The sequence below is a fragment of the Grus americana genome, chromosome 4 (genome assembly GCF_028858705.1).
Source record: "Grus americana isolate bGruAme1 chromosome 4, bGruAme1.mat, whole genome shotgun sequence".
NCBI classification, from domain to species: Eukaryota; Metazoa; Chordata; class Aves; order Gruiformes; family Gruidae; genus Grus; species Grus americana.
This window is the reverse complement of record NC_072855.1, coordinates 20,339,220-20,362,587: the sequence shown is the minus strand read 5'-3', so window position 1 is coordinate 20,362,587 and position 23,368 is coordinate 20,339,220. Positions and strand designations below refer to the sequence as shown.

The window sequence follows — 23,368 nt, the reverse complement described above, 5'->3', positions numbered from 1 at the left end:
TCTTGGAGAGCTCAGCTAGGATGATGCACAGTGCTTTACAAACATCAGCAGTTATCACCGGGGTGAAGAAAGATTGGGTGTTGACTTTTGAATTACACAGCTCAGGAAAGAAATGTCATGGGATATTTAAACATACTAAATATTCAGGAACTCTAATTTATGTCCAACTCACAAGAAGGAAGCAACTAACAGTGCCCAAAACCTAATGGCATGCAAAGCATGACAAAGGAAAGATTCTCTGTTGCTCAACCGTTGTACATGCTACAGAAGCCTCAGCTTTGCCTCTAGTGACAAACAGCATGCAAGGTATGAGGAGATTACAAACCAATGCTCTATGATTGCAAGCCAAAAAAGAAAAAGAAAGGGGGGGGGGGCGGGGGGGGAAGGATAAATTAGATGTTTCCTATCGATGAAGAGATGTCATTCTCAGAAAAATGGCTAATTCCAAAAAACATGTGGTGCAGCAGAAGGAGTTAAGAAGCTCTTCTTTCCCTTTTAAGTACTTAGGGGATTACATCTCTGTACAATTAAGATCCAAAACCAAGCTAAACCTAAGCAATACTGCTTGACTTCAAACAGGTGACAGGAAGACTGGTTTTAAAATAAAGACACCCTAAAATATGCATGTCTCATCTAACTCTACTGTTTTCATCTTTCCGCAGTAGTGGAAAGTTTTAGGTTAAAAAAAAAAAAATCTTAACAGACTAATAGCATAACAGGCTAATAGCATAATAGTTCAATATAAAGAGTAGTCCAGCTTCACCATTCCTATTAGCTCAAGTTTCCAGAGTGGATTTTCTGTAGTGTCTTTCCGGTATTTCTAAAAGAGCCTGAACGAGGTTGCATCAGCTTTGTGCTCCTAGGAGCTATGCCTATTGCTCTGGATCCATGTGTACGTTGGAAACTTCTTTTATGCTTATTTTAACTACTGTTAAAATTCAACGTGTATTCTAAAGCAGTTTCAGTTATTCCAGAAGTAACACTAAGACTTTAAACAGATGCTTTTACCAACTTTGTACGCCACAGTGCTGATTAAGAAATATTAATGTATGTAGGCCTAGCTATGAGAATTTGTTGCCTCACCTGTAAGCATATAAAAATATATAGTCATGCAATATATGACACCCAACTCCAAACGTGTATCTTTAGCCTATTTAGTCACATTCAAAAATCTCATTATTGATTTCTTTTAGACTTGTGCTACATTCATAACTACACTGTATTTATACTACGCCAAATTGCCAAAATCAAAAGCCAACCATACCGCTCTTTCCATTGACATCGGTGGAAGGGGTGTTGGCAGCTTCTGGGTGAGGAAGCGCTGGCCAGTGTTTGATGGAAACTTCAGAGAATTCAATACAAACATGACTCATTTGCATCTACAAAACCAGGAAGGAAATGGGCAAGAGTTACCTATCTGTGGTTTTCTCTCTTAATAATAATTAATGCCAGACCCCTTTTTTTTCATCCAAGGTTATTCACTAAAAGCTTCATCCTGCTCAGACTTTTCAAATGGGCTCCCTGACTTCCACAGAACTAGTCTTACATCTAAAGCAAGCCGGACCATAAGAAAAAGTGCTTCAGGAGATTACAGTGAAAGTGCCAAGGAGCGCATCTTGTTGAACAGTGGCGTGTGTCTCAGGCGCCTTGCTTGCTTACGTTGGTCTCCATGAACTGCCGAAACAGAGCACAGACACCTCTGAGGGAGCAGAATTCAGAGGGATGAAGTGGTGCCGTGCCAAGTGCTAAGCAGCATGCGAACTGCCGGGTCCTACGTGATAGCATGCAGCATTTCTCTAATGCAACTTACCTCACTTGTGGGCCCAAGCACAGAGTCCTGTGCAAAGGCCCTCTTTGTGAATAGACGAGCTTGGGTTGGCACTACTACAAGTCTTTCTGGTGCCATCTTCCAGCGGCTGGTGCTGACCTGTCCACTGTGAATTAGAAGCCCAAATTCCGGAGACATCTAATGAGACTGGTTTTGACATTACCAAGGGCTTCATTTTACTGTGACAAACACTCCTCTTCTGGCCAAAGCAGTCAAGTTACAGGCACGCATGAGGAACCACAACATCCCACATTTCGGGATCTTTCTTCAGTGTCTCTTATTCTCATAGCTGTTTGTATGGTTGATGACCAGCAGTCTTCATGTCTCCGAGTATAGTAAAAAATATATAATAAAACAGTGTAACAACAATAATGTACATATGGCATAATAAAAATAGTTCTATTTTTAAAAAAGAACAAAACCAGAAGCTAGCCTTGTACGAGGAGAGGCATGGATGGGGCTGCAGGCCACGAGGTAGAGTTCTCCACACCTCTGCCACATGGGCAGCAGGACTCCAGAGTCACACTTTGCAGGTGTGCAGTTTCGAGAGAAATGTAGTGGGTGCTCATAATTAGCTGACGAGAGGCTTAACCTTTGAGGTACTGGTGGTGTTAAATACTAAAATCTAGGCTCCATGCATTTGCTTGCACTTCAGCACAAAAACCCTGCAGAGCCATCCCTCTCCTTTTCCATGGCCCTGTAGCTCTGCTATTGACTTTTCACCAAACACAGGTAATAAATTTTCTCCATAATTTCTGACACTCGTGTTCAGAGGGCTTTGCCCTTGTATTTTAGCCTCTGTGCTAATAGCCTCGTAGCAAACAAAGCAGATGGAGCTGAAATACAGATGCAAATAAATAAGTAGAAAAGTGATGGTAATGGATCCCCCCATTTCACAGAACCGGAGAACAACATGAAAAAGGTCTGCCAGAATATAATTTTTTTACATCAGTTCTACTTTTCTTCTATTTTGCAGTATCTGAATGACCAAATGTCTCCAGCTGGGGTGGCAATGAACCGCAGATAAAATAGACAAAGAAGCTGAGAAGCCTAGATTTTTTCTGGTCTCTGAAAATGTCAAATTCTGTGGGCTAAGCCTCTCTTGAACATTTCACATTGCTTCATTCCTGCAAAGTACCTGAGAAGACAGCTTTATGAGCCAACTAAAAAAAAAGGTGGTTTGTTTGAAAAGCTTGTTAGCCTTTCGGATAAAGTCAGCTTAGCTGCAAACCTATCTATCAAAGTTTTGTTTGATTCCAAATAAAAAGGCCAAACAAACACCAGCCAGACTTGAAGACTTACATATCCAGGGTTCCCGGATTCTCCCTCTGCTTTCTTTGGCTTTGTAGTCATGGTTATTTGTTACTACTTTTAGCACCAACAACGTGCTTCTCTGAATATGAACAAAACAAGCAGAGTCGCATTCCTACAATGAAAGGAAAGTCAAACAGACAATAGAGCACCCCAGCCCAGTTCTAGTAAGACTAAGCACTATGGAAAGAGTAAGTCCAAGTAAATGAATAACACCCCCTGTGAAGTTTGCAAGTACTATGCCTTGACCAGACATTTGCAGGCACAAGCTGGCATACAATAGGACCCAAGTATCTCGATTCTGGGCCAGTGATCAAAAGGCATAGTTCTCCTGCAGTAATGCAGGCTCACCACCCACTGACTTCTCAGGGAAGAGCTGAAGCTTCCGCCTTTGCAACCAAAAAGAAAGCAATATCCAGAGAGGCGGCTCTGGATAAAACAGCCTTTGCAAGAAACAACTTAGGGAACAATAAGAAATGAACACCGAGTTTTATAGCTGCATAATACCCAGAACTGCAGGTATCCACAACGCTGACCCATTTAGCACTGCATGCTGGGGATGTCTAAAAGAACAGGGCTTATTTTGGAAAATCGAGACAGCACAAACCAGTGAGCGCTGGTTTGCATAACACACATTGCAGGTAAGAGGGCAAGGAAAGGGCTGCATTTTCGTGTCCTCACTCACAGCAAGCAGAACCTTTCTCACTACAGTAGACCTATTTAAATCACCTGGCCTATAGAAAAGCTTTCTCGACATAAATAGCAGAATCTAATGGATGTATTTTCCATTTACAGACCTGGACTTGCTCCAGAAAGACAAGAGGAAAGACTCCCCTAGTAAAACTCGGGGAGGGAGAACAAGCAAAGCGTATTTAGGTGATTTGTCCCTGGTAGAGAAAGAAGCAATGGCACTGGCATTACTTTAATAGGTTGGAGACTGCTATCTGCTCATGCTTTCTCCTCCAAACCAGAGACTGCAGCTGCCATACCTTGCTTAATTGTGATGAGAACTGTAATTGTTTCAGTACCTGAGAATATGCACTATATCCTTGAAATACATTCAGGAAAGTGTAGATAGTGCTCTATAAAAGCAACCGAGGAAAACGTTTGTGTAGATATAAGAGAGAGTGATTATTTATTATCTCCTCTGATTTGCACAACTGCACTTTCTGAATTTGACTTTGCATCAAAACCACAATTTTAGATTAAGTTGAAGCATCTAGCTTACAGAAAATACTTAGTCTTGGTTTAAACAGACCAGATGATGAGAAAGCCAATACATCCCTGAATTAACTGTTTCCAAGGTAAATGATCCTCACAGTTCAAAACATGAACTGTATTCCAAGTGTCACTCTGTCCATCCTTAAGATCTTGAATATTTTTCTTCATGCAATGAAATTAAATAACTGGTACTATTCAAGTTCTAGCTTAAGCATACATAAAATTGTGTCTGCTGACTTGCCAAACTGAAAAATTTGCTTTTGAGTTTAAAAGAAAGGATTTTAAGGGCAGAGCAAGTAATTTTTCCAAGATAATTTTTTACTTCAGAACTGACTGCTATAGGCAAATCCATGCACAGATACATTTTTCATTTTCTGTATTCATCCTAGCATGTTTATAATTAGAAGATAAATTTAAATGGGTTTAAAATTGAAAATAGACATTCACAGATAAGAAATATAAATTATGCTATCATGTGGAAGAAAAACCATTGCAAAAAATAAAGAATAATTTCTATATCTATTTGTTTTGTTCTATGGCTTCTCCTCCATTAGTTACCTTGTGCATTCCTACTACCAGACCTTTCCCACATCAAGTAAAATTTTAATTAATCGTGGTCATGTATTTACTTTGAAGACTACGACAGCAGTGGCTGAAAAACAGTACATGTACTAACACACTTTTTCCTTAGCTGGTAAAATTTTAATTCATCTCCATTGTCTGTTTATATTTGAAACTGCATCACCTGCCACCAGCTGACACCAGCTATGCTGCCTGTTGGTCGACAGACTGACTTCCCAACAAGCAACCAGCCGAATCATGTAAACCTTGTTCACAGCCAGCTCTGTTCACCATCCCTCGGTGATAATGTCACCAGAGGTGCACTACATTATTCCTACCAGACAGCAGGCCGATATTGTGGCCATGGAGACAGTGCAGCCCCTCTGCCTAACAACACATCTCGGGAAATACACAGGTGACAACCAAGCATCTTTTTTTTGTTACTGTATTTGGTCTTTCATTCTTTGTTCTTTACAGGAAGTATTGACATAAATAAAAACAGAAGGGAGTTTACTAGTAACGAGTGCCAGGTTACGCACAGATGCCCCAGAAGAGACAAAGGGTACGGAAGGTGCCCCCATGCAGGAGGGTGGTGTGGCTGGAGACCCATGGGTGCTGCAGCTCGGCACCTACCAGCACAGCCTCAGGCAGGTACCCGGGCTCCCTGCACAACACCTGCCAAGCACCACGCACCTCCAGACATTGCAGTGGGAGAGACCAACAAATCCCCGCCACACACAGCAGAGCAGCCATCCACCTTCATCCCCGTGATGGGTGAGCAGGCAAAGGATTGGTAAAGGTGCCACGCTGCCAGAGCTGCACCCCCAGGTTTGTGAAAGGCTGGCAGGATTTCTCAAACTTGTTGCTGATATGTGTATACTTACCAAACGAAAGGTATGGGGCCACACCCTCTCTCATGCGAGGTGACTTTCAGGTATAATGCAATATTTAATTCCATGAAACCTGTCTTGCCAAAGTTTGCAATGACCTCAGCCCAGGTGCTGCATCCTCACCTTCCTTTGACACAGGCGCTTGCACTCCTGTGCTTAGTACGCTGCCTTCCTTTTGCTTCACTGCCAGACTTCTGCTTTTTCTTTTAATTCTCTTACAGTTCTGATAAATGGTGTTTGCCTTTCTGAGTCCTCTGCCACTCTTCTCCACTTTCTATTAGTGTCCTACAGGTCTTTGACCTGGATTTCTTTCTCTTCACCTTCAAAAATTCCTCCTAGAATCTCAAGGGCAAACAAATTATAGCTACAATTTCCATGCCACTGAAGTGCTAAAGGTAGAGAAGGTCTTACGATTTTATTTTTTTTTAAAGTTAGGCTCATTTGCAAAATAAAAATAGTGTCTTGTGTTAGAGAGCTTCTCCAATGTTTTGATGACTGGTTTTGTATGTGACTTCCCCAAAAATTTATATACAGTATAAAAAAATTAATCAAGTCAGAGCTACTACAGAGCTGAATTCATTCACCATCAGTCTTACAAGCTGCACTTCCATTTCATAGAATATCTCGAGTCGGAAGGGCCTCGTAAGGACCACCGAGTCCAGTTCCCAAAACACCTGGGGAAAAAACCTGACCCGATAGCATGTTATTTGAGAAATGGTATGCTATATAATAAAGACTTACAAATAAACAAGAAGCAGCATAAGTTTTACACGTGCAGGCTTACATGGCTGTATTTTGACTTCTGAGTACTTGCTGCGGGCTTTTTATGGTTTCAGTTAATTGCTTGAGAAGCGCACCCCCAGGGTACCTACGGAGATAGCTGCAGCATGCTGTGCTTTGAGTGTTTCGAGCACGGGAATAAAAAGCCATGGTCATTGTGAGACAAATCTGGGCCCTTCTGAAACAGGTGTCAAAATCTCCACTGACAACTCCAGCTAGTCTCTCCTTGCCATGTTTAAAACCAATGCAGCCTATTTCTGAAGCTTGATAGAACAGATGAGAGTACTGCTATGCTTACAGTAACCATAAGCACTCCAAAAGAGAGCAGAATAACACAAAAGCCCTTATAAATACCAACGATAAAAAGCAGTAACAGGTTTTATACTTAAAGTCATGAGAGCCGGCTCCACCTCAGCACAGCTCCGGACTCCATGTGCTCCAGCACTGCAAAGGACGCATCAGCCCAAAGCGGCAGGGGCGATGGCAGGTGGAACCAGCGCTGGAGCTAGGACAGGGTAAGCCTGGTCTCCTACGCCTGTGGTGGCACTGCCCACCACGGGGGCAGGGAGTGCATTTAACCTGAAGAAAGGTGTGTAGAAACAACAGATTGGGAGAGGAAACAGATTGGAGTCTGGCAAGAATTGATTATCTAATAGTGAGGAGGTGCAGTCATAGCTGGTCATCAGGGTTGGCTAGATAAGGAGATTAGGGTTTAGAAATCAATGAATTGTCTAGGATGAGCAAGAAGGGAGACAGATCTGAGGAGGAGTACTGGTAAGGCTGGTACGTGTGTGACAGAGCCAGGAAACAGGGAAGCTTTCAATGGAGGAGGAGACTGGGAAAAGAAATTACACTTGAGAGGGAGGGAAAGATTAGGAAGAAGGGCAGTTAGGTGCAATAGGAACCAGCTAAACAAGCAAAATGGGGAAAAGATATTGGGGCAGTGATGGGGGACAGGACAAGGGCCCCCCAGAAAGGAGAGTGGTGTCTGGGGAAGGGAAGAGGTTTGCAGGTAGGAAGCTCAAAGATCTTGGGAAGTGAGTTCCATAGTGAGCTCAGGGGGACATCTGGGACTGGCTAGAGAAAGAGACCGGTAGAAGATACCTAAAGAGAGCAGAGGAGGTAACAAAGCAACCAGGATGCACAAGGGACAGGGCTAGGTCAGACTCAGATTGGAGAGGCGGGAAGAGACGTGACCAACTTGGGGAGAGGGAGGAGATGAAGGGGCAATTGAGTCTGTGCCACCAAGCACACACTTATCTTCAACCCCTGGGATGCAACCCAGGAGCCTTTTCAGCCTTTCCCGTGTCCAAGCTACACTGCCAGTTCCTATTTTAAGCAGCAGCACACTTACTTTGAATGGGAGTGCCTGCAGGAGTTCGGAGTTCGTATCGTGTTATTAACCACCACCTAGCCCAGAAGCAGTTATGGATCTGTCACAAGAAACTTGAGGGGATTTGTACATCACTTTCTGATCTTTGAGTTCGAGTGGTGGTTTTTAACCTAAGTATAATGCTGTTTATTAAACTAATGCTTATTATAGCAAGCGAGAACACAGAATTTGAAAAATAGTAAACAAGAACCACGAACATTATCTAACGATTCATCTAGCCTGGTTAAGGAAGCTGTATAACTCATTAAGTGTATTTCGGGAGTTGGTTTGTCATGAGAGATAATGCCAGACAGTTAACTTCAACAAGGAACATTTTTTCTCATTATTTTAATCTTAGAAAAATATTAGAATTACAGAAAAGTATAATTAATCAAATCTGCTTATTAATTTCATTGGTGTAATAATTAATTAAATACAGTTATCAGAGTAGGAAAGCACTTCTAAATCACTGTTTACCATCAAAGATGAAGTTGAGCTCAGAGGAGATCATCTGGAACCAGACAATTAGACATTAGCTTGATGAATTTATTGATTGTCTTTCTGGTCTGGCCACCAGCAGCTATGAACATCTAGCTACAGGGTGAGAACATACAGCCAGTGCAGGGGGAGGAGGACAGGGCTGCACCTTGCTGACAACCTGTTCTAATAACTCTTATTTGTGCTTGAGAGCGTGGATATTACATAAAACTGTTTCATTTGCAGAAGAAACCATTTCACTTGCATTTAGGGGGAAAAAAACAGCCTTTTTTAAGACCACACAATGACAGCTTGAGGACCCAGTTTTCCTGCTATGCTTAGGATTTATAACTTATATCTGGCAGGCAAACAGTGCTGACAAAGTGATTTATTTTTTTGGATGTGAATCAAATTTTTTGCTACGCACATGCTTACATATATATGTGCAAGTATTCTTTGTGAAAGACAGCTTGATAGCTGCACATCCAGATTGTTATCTTTCAGGAAGGACAAAAACAAACTGAACATACAGCAACCATAAAAAAGTATTTACACACTAACCTGCATTGATATGTTTATGCCAAAACCAGACGAGGATCATGCACTCCCCTCAAAGAAGGCATTCATTTTTTCAGGATGCCCTGTAAAACTGCAAGTTGTATTTCCTAACTTAGGAAAGTTCCTTCCCTGCTTACGCCAATATTTAGAATGCCTTTCCTTGCACAAAGCCCCTCAGGCAATGGTTTAAGGTTTCCCCCAGAGCAATGGGGAGTCACTCTCCTGTCTGTCCCTTGCAGGAGAGGCATTCGGTTGTGGTCTACCCCAGTGCTGTCCTTTGTGCTATGATCTAAAACTGCCTCAAGACTTGTGTTCCCCACGCTTACCTGACCACAGCCCTCTCACAGGGGTGTCTGAACACATCTCATTTTTCCTTTTTTTCTTTTTTTCAGATCTGCAGTCCCCAAAATTTTGTTGATATCACCCTGAGTCCTTGTCACCTATGGTGCCAAATGATCCTAAAGACAAAACAAACAAAAGTTTATTTAGGAAGATTTCAGGTCAGGGTAGGAGACTGAAAACAAAAGTATCACAAGTGTAGAACACAACCCAGCTGCTCTTTGGATACCTTCCAAGATGCTTTTGCCTCCCTCACCTGAGATTTCCCAGACGTATCCCATTAGCTGGAGCCAGGAACACAAGTTTTACAGCACCAACGTGTCAGCCAGGTGTGGGCCAAGTTCTGAAATTTTCTAAGGCAAGTTAGAGAAGGAGGGAAGGTTGGGTCCCATCTTCTCCCTCCATCAATTTTACAATTATCATTACAATTGTAATTTTCATTTAATGCCTTCTTCTCAGTGTAAGTGGCCTTAATATTGATAAAACTTCTTGATGATTAATTCTATGTCACCTTTCAGTGTTCCCTTACTGGTTTTGGGGTTAACATCTTAAAAATAAGATAAACAAGTTGCTAGTTTTGCTTTGTGGGCAGGAAGAAACTCCCTAGATGACACCCTGTCTCTACTTTACGACTGTTAACTAGTGCCTACACCTTATCATCACACTGAATTATCTGAAGACTGAACCCTGACCTCATGTAGAAGATATTATTTGGCTTAGCTTCTGTTCTGGGGTCTGATCTTCTTATTTAATGGCAAAAATACTGATATTCTAGATACATGGCTTCATCCTGCACCATTTGCTCATCTCACAGCACTTACAGGTTCAAAACATCAGTAAAATTATCTGTGAATTTTTCCATGTTTAACTATCTTCTTCCAGTGATGAAGTTTACAAGCTTTTATTTATATATTAAATTAGGGTAATATTGTGAAAGCTGTCATAACAAACCATTAAAAAAAAAAATTCCCTCAAGGGAAACAGCTGGGTTAGGATGCATATTTCCAGCAGCAGATTCCTTGTAACAGCAAATAAAACAAATGGAAACTTAATTAGGAATTTGTACTACTAATTTCTTTCCTGTGACATCCCTCACTCCAGTCAAGTTACTTTGGACTGAGACCTTGAAGTATGGGATAACGCACAGCGGCTTCCTTCCCAGAAGAGACAGAAAAAAAAAAAGAAAAATTACTCTTATTTGCAGTGCCCTTTTCTTCAGAAACGAAGCTCTTTTACCTTGTAGGTAGGACCTTGCCATCAGCCCTCCTACACACTTGAAGCCCTTACTCTTTCTCTGGTGCCAGAGCTGCTGAAATCAAATCAGGTGTAAGGAGAAGACCACGGAGCATTGGTCCAGACACAGGAATCTGAACAAAGTTTTGTGCTTGGGCTGTCTGTGTCACAGGTAGCAGAAAGCTGCTAAAACATCCTAAGAAAGGTTAGCCACTTCTGGATGCTATTACAAAATCTAGGGAACCAAGGTCATGGCTTTGATTTTGAGTCTTCTTTATAATTAATAGCAGCTTTTTTTCTGGATGCACTGGCACCCACACATAGGTGGATTGCAACCCAAAACCAGAGCTAAAGAACATTGTTAGTTTTGATCATGAATTCAACACTGGATCAACAGTGCTTAGCAACTCTGGAAAATCACCCCTAGAACAAATAATTCATAAAGCTTGTGGTGTTTGGGGCTCCATATTGGAAAGGACACTGATTACTTTTATCAGTTACAGGAGAGACTAAAGTGTCTACACTTGCTGAAACACACACAGTAAACTATACAAAACAGGCAAAAGGGACACAAGCGTTGTGCTGACTGATGTGCTGAAGATTTTGGTTTTACCTCTAAAAGATGAATTAATTTTGGTCTACTTCTCCAAAACAGCTACACTACTGTCACGCACATGCTGTCGCTCACTCTCTTGCCTTTTCCTTTAGCAGCGTTTGCCTCCTCCGTGCCCGCACTTCAGGGACATTGCAGAGCTGAAGAACTTAAATATTAGCAGTTATGTATTCTAAGGAAGTATCAGAAATTGAGGGTACTCACACAAGAAACATTATGCATCTTACTGTCTGCAGCCTCCCCTGGAGAACAGTCGTCCTCCGCCTCTTCCCCTGGGACCACTTAAAGAAGATGAATCAACTCATAAGTTGACACACCTAATTATTATATGCTGCTAACATTCAAGGATGCTGTCAGATAAAAAAGAGGGTGTAGCCTCCATGTGAACATGCTTTCCTACTCTCAAATCAAAGGGCTTCCTTTAATTAGAGTCATCTAAGTAATTTAGGTCCAAATGAAGCTTCACAGGCAAGAGCAAATCCAGATGAGGCATCATAAATAAGCAATACAAATCACTCATTCATCCTATAATTATTAGATATTTTCAAAACAAGCCTTACAAGGAGGCTGAGGTCCCCTATTGTTGCTATCAGGAAAGGAAGAAAAATCTTCTGTAATCACCTTATTTTGAAATATATTTATATAGAATATGACTAAATGAATAAATACAGTAACCTAAAAAGTTTAGAAAGTAATTAAGAGAGATTTTAACATTATCTTAAAAAGCTAAAGCTATTAGAATGGTGAACAATCAAATCCTTCCCCTTGAAACAGTTCTGGCAATTAGCCTGTTTTTCCTGATTTCCTGATTATGGAAAAGCTGCTTATATTTTTAATGTAGGAGTTTCTAACAGAGGAATCATTAATCTACCCCAAACATCACATTTGACTGCAGTCAGAAACTTGTACTGGATGACTCTATATATTAAGTCTAAAATTCAGTGGTATTCTAGTACCGAGTGATGGGTCAGCTCTCTAACCAATATTTAGCCACCCGCTTCCCATTTGCTTTGGTCCAAACTATCTTTCAGTACACACTATCCACTAATCCTGGCAGGAAAGGATGGCAGAATGAGTCCAGCATTATTTTTCCAATCTTTCTTTTTTTGGGGCAGCAAAGAGATGGAGCTGAAGGATGCTTTATTCTTCCAGCTACACTGGCAACATAAGGCAAACGAGACGAGGAGAAAGAGCAGCAGCGTAGTGGGATTTCTGCAATGGGAAAACTGGCTTGCCTCTCTCTCTTTGCACCTGACCAGTGCTTATTTCCAAGGTAGCTCTGCTCACACAGACTACGGAAACATAGCAATTGCTCTGGAAAAAAAGAGCAGACCTCATGCCATGGTTTAGAATGCAAAGCCCCATGCAAGTGAAAGAAAAGAAATAAGGAGTAAGGTCTCTATTCTCATCTCTGGACTCCCACAGCCCACTAGTTCTAGTCTATCTGTGCTAGAATGTAGTACACCACTTTTCTTTGAGTTCTTTCAGGCATCTTCTGAAAAGCATTTTGAGGCAGCAACCAAATAGCTGAATCAGACACAAATTTAGGGAACATGATGTTACTGAAACATTCACAGCAACTCTGCCATTTCATCTGAATCCATACAGAGGTACAATCATTCCCCCCTCTTGATCTGCTGAGTTCAGACAAACCCCACTTTCAGTTAGAGCAACTATTTGAGCAAAGGAGTAGATTATAATGACCTCAGAAGATGGTCATTAAGTTTTTTCAAAAGGCAGACCAAACAAGTTTTTAGAGAGAAGTAATATTTTTGGGTTTTTCAACCAATTACTTGCTGTAACAAACAAACTTTCAGAGACTGAAGCAGCAGTTCTCTTCCTTAAAGCATCTCTGCTTTTTTCCAGCTACATCTGTTGGTCTGATAAAATATATTAGTTTCTCCCTATAAATATTGCCTTTCAGAACATCACAGGTGTATCAGAACTACCGCTACAACCGATTGTGGTAAGTTTCTATGCTGAAGAGTCATTTTAGGACAAGCTGTGAAGGAGCATTAAACCTGTATTTCTGAAGCGCCAATACTACAGCCACAGCATTTCAGACCGCACAAATGAAGACAGCACAGGTTTAAATAGGCCAAATGAAGTTATTGGTAAGCAAAGTACATTTCCTCAAAGCACTTTTGGGATGAACACCAAATGGTCAAAGCATGGGACAAGATTACTGGCACTGGCTGACCTACACACCTTCATATCAGAGATTCCCAAACATAACGATTAGGTCAATAAAGCATAACGAGGCCTCCGGCAGGTCATTAAGCAGAAGACACTGGCATTTGAAGTGCACATCTGATATAAAAAAAACCAAAACGTTGCTTGAAGGCTCTCAGAAATAAATGTTTACTTAAGATGAAGACAATCACGAACTCAATAGCAGCTCTTACAGTTAGAGAACAATGAATCCTGTAAATATTTTCCACTCATTTAATTTAAAAACAAATCCACCTAATCTGTGTTCTCATTTTCTATATTTGCTCTCCGCTGTTATTATTGCAAACAATTTGAATAGGTGGAGTATTCTTAGAAACTAACTTTTAAGCAATCGCTACAAAGAGATCACTTTGAACATAGGGTAGTAAATATACACGCTGAAGGCAGACTGAACAAGTGTAGCCTAAACAAGCAGAGGGAAAAAAGAAAAAGCAATTCTGTGTAGTCAAAATATCTAAGTAATAACAGTAACAGGTAGAGCTGGCTTCTTAAGGGCTACTCACTCCAGCCACATGCTCCCCCAGCAGCACAGTAAACCCACAGAAGGTTTCTGAAATCAAACTTCACAATATAATTCCTCCTTTTCCCCTGCCCCTACCATTTCATACAAAATAATGGATCTCATGGCTTCTCCTTAAACAGCTTCGTCTTCTCAAAGAGAAAAATACTTCTGTCTTCTCCAGTGCGGCTCTCACATTCTTAACCATCCCAGAGCTATTCCTAGCTGGCTCTAACAACTGAAGGACCAGCCAAGAAGGCATGGTAATATTCCTTTAGCATCATATCACAAATAGTCAGAAATGGGAAAGTACAGGTTTAATCAGAAACCTTAAGTCACAAATACGGTCTTCAGCTGAAATAGAAATGACATAAAGGAAAAAGGACAGTATCAACAACCTTCCATGGTTTCTGTCACCTGCTACAAAGTTAAAGTTTGGCTTTGAGAAAGTAATGGATGTGCCAAACACCTGGACCTTTAAAATAATTGTAGTGCTTTATGTACTAAAACATGAAAGTTATCAGCAGTCAGGAAGAAGTACAACCAAACTTCTAAGGGTTTCTTCCTCCACAGACCCTCTTCTTCCCCTCTAGGTACTTGGTTTGGCCACTTCTCTGTGTTTTCTGGATGTTAGGTAGCTGCTGCTCCAATGAGGCTATCAAATATCTAGAAATCCTTTATCAAGGGCCACTCTGCATATACAGACCAACCCTACAACGTGTGCACGGTCACCAGTGCTAGCAGGTTGAAGGCAGGCAATTTTTTATTCGAAGGCAAGAAAAATCATGTCTTTCACCAAAATCTACACCAATCTGTTGTGAGCATGCATCAGGTCCACATACATCTCAGAGGTACTCATAACAATAGGAGCACGTGCCTAAAGGCTTCAGTCCCATTCTCAGGAAAACACTCCTGACCAAAGCCCAGGTTTTCAGAGGTACCTGCCTTGTGTGCAGAACCTCTCACAGACACACGAAACATCCAGTCAGTTCTGGTGAACCCAGAAATAACTAGAATCAATGCAGATTTACATCATCCAACAAAACTTGAGCATTTTTTCCTGCACATACTCTCCGTGTGCTCATTAAAATTATATCAAAAAGAAGGTTCAGGTTGTTCTTTTACCAAAAACAATTCTGCTTGATAGAAAGATATGAAGACACCACTATCTAAACGAGTTGCTGTAAGCTAAGGTAGGGTGTGGATTTATGGTACACTGGGTATTTCACAAAATCTGCCCTTGGGCACGCCCTTACCACATGGTGCCAGCAAGCTGACTCCACTATCACTGCACAGTAGCTACCTCGCATGTGCTACCTAATGAGCCGTGTGTGTAGGTACTCACCAGTCAGTAGCTTATTTTTATAAATCCAAACACTTCCACTGCTATGGCGTATCTTGTGTGCAGATCCATACACACTAGTCCTGATTTTTAAAGGAATTTAGGGATTTAACTTGGCCATTAGGCATTTAAGGGATTGGCACGAAGCCAGACTATGTTAAGTCACTGCATATGCTACAACAAGGACAACTGTCTACACTTTATTTTTTAATTAAGAGATGCAGCACAGGACTTTTTAAAGCACGGTCCCTCGTACCTTTCGAGGTACCCATAACTAACTAATAACAGATAGCCTTGTTAGCATGCAGAAACAGTACTAGACAGGTATTGGGAGACCAAAAAGGTGTGGTCTATTTTAATTCCCATTTTTCCAGATAGGTAACAAACTTCAGTTAGATGTTTAAAAAGAGGCTTTACCTATTTGGCGTTGCATTAGTATTATCAGCATTTGCCTACACCACTTTGAAAAAAAACTTTTCATTATATCCAGACATGATTTACAGATACATTCCTTCAAGTAGAAACACTGTGCCAATTTTAACACAAATCCTTTCTTATGTCCAGATCTGATTTACTGTTAATTTCCTTCAAATAAAAATGTATGACGCAGATTCCCATTTGCTTTCTGCCAGAAACTTCTATTTTTAGATGCAGAGCAACTTTATACTCCTTTAATACGCCTACCACCATAGCAAATGGTGTACCTTAGTAAGGGCTGACACATTCCATTAGCTAAATAAATTCTGCAGAATTGCTGACAAAATTGTATCAACATTGATAAGAACAGCAATGTGTTCGGACCTCCTACTTGATGGAGGTCTGCTAAATAAAATTACTTAACTTCTCTTTTTTTTTTAATTGTCATTTTTATATGCGGAAATAAACCAGAAAAAGTAGCAGCTCTCTGGGTACACTCCATACTGGATCCAAATTGCACTGACACAAAACATCCTTCTGCATCTGTCAAGTTGGGGCTGCTCTAGAAGTCTTCAATGACTCCCATTTTCAAGGCATAAGGTCTCATGTCATCAGCTTTGCCCAATATTGTCTCTCCCATTTCCTCCCACACTCACCTCCCACCCTCCATGCTCTGCCCAAATTACTGATGACTGACCCTTTTGGATTCTTTATCCACTCCCAGCTGTGGACCTTCTTATATCTCACCCATGCTAGTACAAACAACCTCTCAGCCAGTATCTACCAAATATTTTCCCTCCATCAAGAGCACCCAAAAAACTCCTGTTCTGAAAAACACTCCACTGTTAAAGACTATGGCGATACGTAGAACATGTGAAATGATATGTACCATACCTTATGTCTGACCCTGTGTCTGGCATATGTTTGGTAACATACAGACAATATAGATAAATGTTTTGTTAGCTAAAGGAAAGTACTGAAATAGTTATCTTGTTTTGCTTTTCTTTTTCCCCCAAGTGACAAACTGGGTTTAGTTTTTCAATAAAAGTGAAAATTTGGCACACATTTGATACACTCATGTGAGTGTTTTTTCTTTTCCCTTCCCTATCTCAACATCAAGTCAAACAGAATTTTCCTGATTAGAAAACCAGGTTTTCTATCTATCTTGTCTTTGTGATGACCTGTGTTTTATATTTTATGAAATGATGATAACTTCAAAAACATATATTTGAATACCTAACATGAGAGGAACATGCATTCACTGTTCTTCCTGAAACTAAAGAGCTTCCTATCCAAAGCATGGAAACACAAACAAAAAGGACGTCCTTTACTAATTTCACTCTCCCAAAGGCCTCTGTAGCACAAGTAATGTCAGAGTGCAGTGAAGATCACACAACTCAAAACTGTGTTTCAGGGATCTGTAACACTCGTTGCTGCAAGTTCTGGGAAAGAATCAACTTCTGGTAAGAAGCTTTTCTTCTATTAGCTAAATGATTTTGAGTTATTTGAAAGTATGAATATTTGGTTAAATGTTTACTTTACTGAGCAAACGTTAGGCAAATTCCATCCAAACAATGAAGCAATTTCCAGCAATGAGTAACAGAAATAGTGCCTCCCTTACATATTTACTTCAGTAAATGTCTAAAAGAAATCCCATAATCAGGTATTGCAATGAGAAATTAAAGACACTGGGAGGATCGCAACATTTGGAACAAAAAATCTTTCACCATAATTTAGATAATGTCTGTGTAGGAAGAGAGAGTTTGCAGTCACTTTCATTTCTCATGGGTGTTCTCACTTATCTATTCTTCTCAACAGTTCCAAATTATTTCCTGCTTTGACAAAGCAAAACTATTTTTAGAGAGTTTCTCAATTCTGGAAACATGTTTTAAAATAACACTTGGAAAGCTTACTAGAATGAAAAAGACTTTGTTGTTGTTCTTTTCCCCTGCTTAGTCTAAGTGGCACTATCAAATATTTCCCATTTTATTTAAAACACTTCCATAAACTGAGAAAACAAGATCCTAGAAATAATTATACTTAAAATAACCCACAGTCCTCAATGAATAGGAAGCTTGAATTTGAAAACACAAATGCAGTTTCCTCACTTTAATGACCAGCTCCTTCAAAATCATCTATTATAGAACTGCAAGTGTTTAAAATTAAGCATTAAATTAAGAGTTTTGTCAAGGATACAGTTATCTAAGCATGTCCTTACTATTACATGGGTTAAAGTTGGAGAACATGCATATGGAGTATGCAGAAAAAAAATCAGAACTGAGTTTTACCTGTAATCAAAAGTTTAAGTTAACTAAGGAACCTATTAGATTACAAAAACACTGTTTACTTATTTTTGCCATATGACATTTTCTCTATTTTCTACAGAACTAGTCAACAAAGTTGAAACAAGAGTGTCACCTGTGCAGCTTACACAACTGTCTGCAACACTGGGAATATTTTTTTAAAGTCAGTACCTGAAATTTTTGCTGGCTACCTATCACCAATACCTTCCCTCTCATCCTAAAACAGACCTCCAACTATCATGGAGCCACAGCACCTTGTGTCAGCCCCACATTTCCAGAGGGCTTCTAGATATGTAGGAGGACTACTGAGATTTTAAATGAATGAGAAGTCTTCCTTCTCTAACACAAACAAACAAAAAAAATCACAGGCCGCGATCTGAAGTGTTAACAATAACGATGTGTGGTATTTAGGAACATTACTGTAAATAACTATGAAGTTTGCATTAGGATTAAATAAGGTTATGGTAGACACAGTGGAAGCAGTCTCCAAAAATTAGACCAGAAAACAGCAACCCAGTGCCGCGACTGCAGAAACCAGTAGAGGATTTCCACCACTGCTGTTTCCCTATGGGCAAATCCCCACCTCGTATTAAGAGCTGGCTTGAGAAGCAGACTGTCACTGTAGAAGTCTGCTATATCAAAGCAGCAGTTGGAAGAATAAAAGACAAGGAAGGTAATGCATGGCACAATCCATGCCCTGCCACAGTGGTTTCTCATCCTGCAAAACAGATAATAACAATACTTCCCAACCCCAACGTGTCGCAGAGTGATGGTATTTTCAGATGTTGCTGAAGCGCTGACACACAACACTAGTAACTCAAACTGTATTTGGCAAAGAGATTGAATTTAAAACAAAACTCTCTCTTGGAAGAGGGAGCTTCAGGAAGCAATCTCAACTGACATCACTTCCCAGTGCTGACACCTTAGTGACATAATACCATGATGAAGCTTTATTTTACTGCCAAGTCTGGTATCCTCTTGTGAACCTAAGCTGAGTAAAGAGGTTGTCTTCCCTGCATGCTTACTACTACTCATCAAGGCAGGCAGCAGCAAAGTTCTTGTGAGCAAAGACACCTGGATCGGCTCATGCTGGATAGAAAGCGATATAAGCAACACTGACTTTGCAATAGATCAGCTAGGGAACCATCACAAAATCCACCCCAGAAGTGATGGTAACAAAGAAGAGGGCAATAACAAAGAGCTTGGAAAGATAATACAGTTACCAAGGCAAACAAATGTCCAACCTTTAGTGAGGCCTCAGGGAAAGATGCTATCCCCTTAAAACACCAGTGGTGTTCTGTGTAGCACCTTGAAGTCTCTTGTTCGACTCCTGCCTCAGTCCAGTCATACTTAATTTCAGAGATTGTCACAGAAGTTTGCTATGAAATGCCCCCCTAAACCCTTTTAAGGATTGTTAGAGCTTTGAACTTACTCACCTCCTTTATATTAGATTTGAAAATGAAGTCATGAAAATACCTGATAAAACACACATGCCATAAATCCATAGACCTAGATCACAAATGAAACTATAATGGCCAAAAAAAGTGATTTGAGTTAAAAAAATGCAAAACATACACCAGAACAACCCCTCACCAAAAAAAAAAAAAAATCCCAAACCAAACAACCCACACAACAGTCAGAACAGCTTCATAAAGTTAAGTTGCTCTTATGCTGGACTTCAAGCATCCTAAGATGTTCAAACCCACATGACATCCAAAGGTAAGGAAAAAATATTGTCATAACTGGTAATACTTAAATGAAGGCATGAGTCTGGACCTTGCAGAACACCCATCAAGTGCTGATTTTGCAGAAGTCAAACTGATTTGGTCTGAATGCATGTGTTCTCCTTGAAGCCCTGTGGAAGGGAGGCAAGTATAGTTTCCAGGTTAAAATCTTTCTCTCATCTCAACTCAAAGGCTTGTTTTAAAATATCATCACTTGAATACAATCTTTGGCTACCTCCCCAAGGCTCAAAGTGTGCAGAAAGAGAAGTATGTTTCCAGTTTCAAGTTGTGGAAGGATCCCAGCCTTAGAGAGAATTAAGAGCAGTGAAGACAGGTTTCTGTTAAAAGCATTTGTAGGTGCGTGCAAGTGGGCAACTTCACTCACTATGAGTGCCCTGCAGCTTCTCACATGATCAAAGTATTAGACTCAGGAATAGCCTGAGGATACAAGAGCTCCCTTGTGAGTTCAGGCTGTCGATAGCACAACTTCGGAGCTGCAGGGCAAAGGATAGCAGTTTAGTCGCAGCCGCAGCGAAGTCCCACCCATGAACCAGAGCTTAGGACCACACTGTATATGGTGAACAACAGACAAACAAGAGAGACACCGACTGAAGGATACAAGCTGTTCATTTAAAATAGGCTTTCCTTGTACAGCTTGGAACATAGTATGACCTAACGAGCAAGCAATGCTACTTCCAGCCAGATGACTGCACTAAGAGCTATTCTTCCCATATACAATACTCCTTGTATATACTTTGTATAGTAGAAAGGGGATGCAACCAAAGCAAACTGAATTAACCTTGCTGGTGTTTTACTAAAAGTGGCTCACTACAGATTGGACAATCCCACTCTAGGAAGTCAAGTTCAACTCAGATTACAAATTCAACACAGCAATAACTGAGCCGCATGTGCTGTTGTCATAAGTACGTGCGTGTTAGCATGTCTGAGGGACGTTGTGGAATAAAAAGTATATATAATCTCTAACACAAGCAGAAAAACTAAAAGGGAAATTTGAGGCTGTTACAGAACCTTAAATCTGACAGTCTCTAGTTATTAACACAGAGAAAGAAAAGAAGTCAAACGTGGGAAAATGGAAGGTGTAACTATCACCTATGTTTTTTCAGAACACATACCCCCCCCCCCCAAATTATAACTAGCAGAGATGCACATGTTTTGAAGTTCTACCTTGGTTCACTTTGAGACAACTCAACTCCAACATGACTTTGGCACAGCTTCACTTCAGTAAGAGACAATTTTTGCAGAGTACCTGATAAATTTTGTTCTACAAAATATGTAATTAGTGCTTTTGTTAATGCACTTTATTTCAACAAATTGTAAACATTTTTCTTGTATTTGTTTACTACTCCTGTTTGACTCTTATTGACTGTAATTTCTGCTGATACTAATGTTATGAAGTGAATCAGATGAGGATGTTCACTGACATCTTCTAAGCTTTGCTTTCGTAGCTGTTCAGTATTCAGCTAGGAAGGAAGAGTGGAGGGAAGCACTCTCCCCTCGTTGGGAGATCTCCTTCAACCAGGACTTTAGAACCAAAGGCTGACCCTGGATTAGCTTTGCTGGGTTTAGGACAGGGTGGCACAGGACTTTGGCTAGAGCTGAGATTGTGCCAGTAAAGCGTCAACATACTTGGCCATGACAGATAAGGTTGTTCCTTCACTCAGTACTAAGCGATCAAGCTTCAGGTCAAGGAATTACCAGTAATCTACAAAGAAAAAATATTCTGGGGAGACAGAAAAGAGGGGACAGAGTGTCTCTTCACTCTCCTCCAGCTGCAATTTGTTTAAAATCCCTTACACTTTGGTCATCTCAATCTATTGCATCCCTGAAAACCAACTCAAACCAATTCTCAGAGTGTCATTCTTCCTGAGTGAGTCACCACATCCCTTGATTTAAATCAAATCCTACTTTCTCTCAACCTTCAGTAACTTCAAGCTTCTCCAAAATATGGACTGCATCTTTATGAGAGGATATCACGTCTGTTATTTGACATGCGATCATTTCAATACTTCTGCCAACTACAGCAATTCTTCACATAAAACCAATACTCATTCTATTTTTAAAAGTATTCTAAAATTTGATAGGAAAAGGGAGAAAACCAAGACACATTGTAATTAGTCATGAGTTTATAGTCACCAGCAAAAGTTCTTGAACGTGAATCTCCCAGGTACAAACCATGCCTTCTTATTTGGGAGCACAGCACACCTAGCATTGTAGATCTCCCTGCAGTTGACATAATACTCAAAATTTGTAAGGAAGAAAGTCATCTGGGGGTGAAGTAAAGGAAAGCTCAGTCATATAGTCACTTCTGATTTCAGATTAGTGGCTGCTTTTAATAGAAGGCAGGGATCAACCCTGAGACTTATCTACTAAGCAGGGAGCTTTAACTTAGAACATAGGTAGAAGTGAAACATGTAGTTGGGAAACGGAAAGCTTCAGTCACTTGTTACTTGTAGGGCACCATTTCAGGAACATCAGTGTCTTTAAATTCATGCGAAGCACTCAGCTTTGCTCATTTATACCCTTTTTTACTGTAGTCAATGTAGACATTGATGCTGAGTACGAGGAAATCTTTTTATCCGTTTATTGTTAAGTTATGATATCGACTCTGCGTGACCACCAATCTCTGTCATAATTTCTGGTGAGAAACCAGACCAAGAAGTAGGTCTGATCTAATTGTTGCCATAAGCATAGTAAGAATATAACAAAAAATTCTGCTTTTATGTCCAGGAGCCTCCAGTGACCTTTTATAGGGATAATGAAAAGTGGAATTTGGCCCAGAACAATCTGCTTTTAAGTTGCATTCAAACATCAAGATGATGAATAGACACCATAGAGAAATCAACATAACCCTAAATTCTGGATTGGTATTTTAAGTCTTCCAAAATGATCTCATCAGATACATTGCTGAAAATCTTTGCATCCAGTTCTTGCTCTCCACTTTCCCTTCATGCTCTCTTTAGACTGGTTCCCTCCTTTCAATCTTCAGAAAAAACCCACCTGGCTACATCCATCCCTCCTCTTTGCCATTATTTCTTATGTAATCAACACTGCAGCAGCAACACAGCAAACCATAAAGCCAGGCAGTGTAAGAAGGGAAGCTGATTTCATTTTAAACCCAAACTGTTTTCGTTCACTCACACCCTCATATCCACATACTCAAGTACCTGGATGTGTGTGCCCAAGTAGTCTGTGCAAAATTCAGGTACCATGACTCCTGAACCCAGGAGATCTCTCTAGGACTCCTTGCGACAACACAGAGAAAAAGGGACACCAGCTACTGAGTTCTTACCACTTTGGGCTCTTCTTGGGCTGGAACCGAGTGCTGGTTTTAGATAGGCCTTTTTGTACCCTCTAGGAACTGTCAATAATCAGTCTGTCCATCTTGTCCTGCCTCCAAGCGTCATCAGGATTTGCTCACGTCCTTCACCTCCTGACCACCTGCATGTAGACACACGCCAGGATTTTGATGACTTGCTAACCTAAGCGACTTCTACACATGCCATTCATATAGCCTGTCTGCTGCTCTTAGTCCTTCTGGTACCTCTACTCCCAGACATTCTCATTCATACCAGTCTCAATGTGTCTAATACAATTCTCCAAAACTTCAGTGGTCACCAACCACTGAGGAGAACTACAGAAATTATAAC

At 40.6% G+C, this 23,368-nt stretch overlaps 1 protein-coding gene across 1 annotated transcript in view; it reads right to left on the bottom strand.

Annotated features, from left to right (window-relative positions):
* Window positions 1-23,041, bottom strand: part of SLC34A2 (solute carrier family 34 member 2) — a 58,974-nt gene extending 35,933 nt beyond the window's left edge. The window contains exons 1-4 of the mRNA XM_054825214.1: window positions 23,011-23,041; window positions 3,131-3,254; window positions 1,811-2,152; window positions 1,265-1,379 (exon numbers count right to left, since the gene is read on the bottom strand). Coding sequence (XP_054681189.1) covers window positions 1,265-1,379; window positions 1,811-1,966 — 271 coding nt within the window. The 5' untranslated portion in view covers window positions 1,967-2,152; window positions 3,131-3,254; window positions 23,011-23,041. The remainder of the gene's footprint in view (window positions 1-1,264; window positions 1,380-1,810; window positions 2,153-3,130; window positions 3,255-23,010) is intronic.
* Window positions 23,042-23,368: the final 327 nt, after the last annotated feature.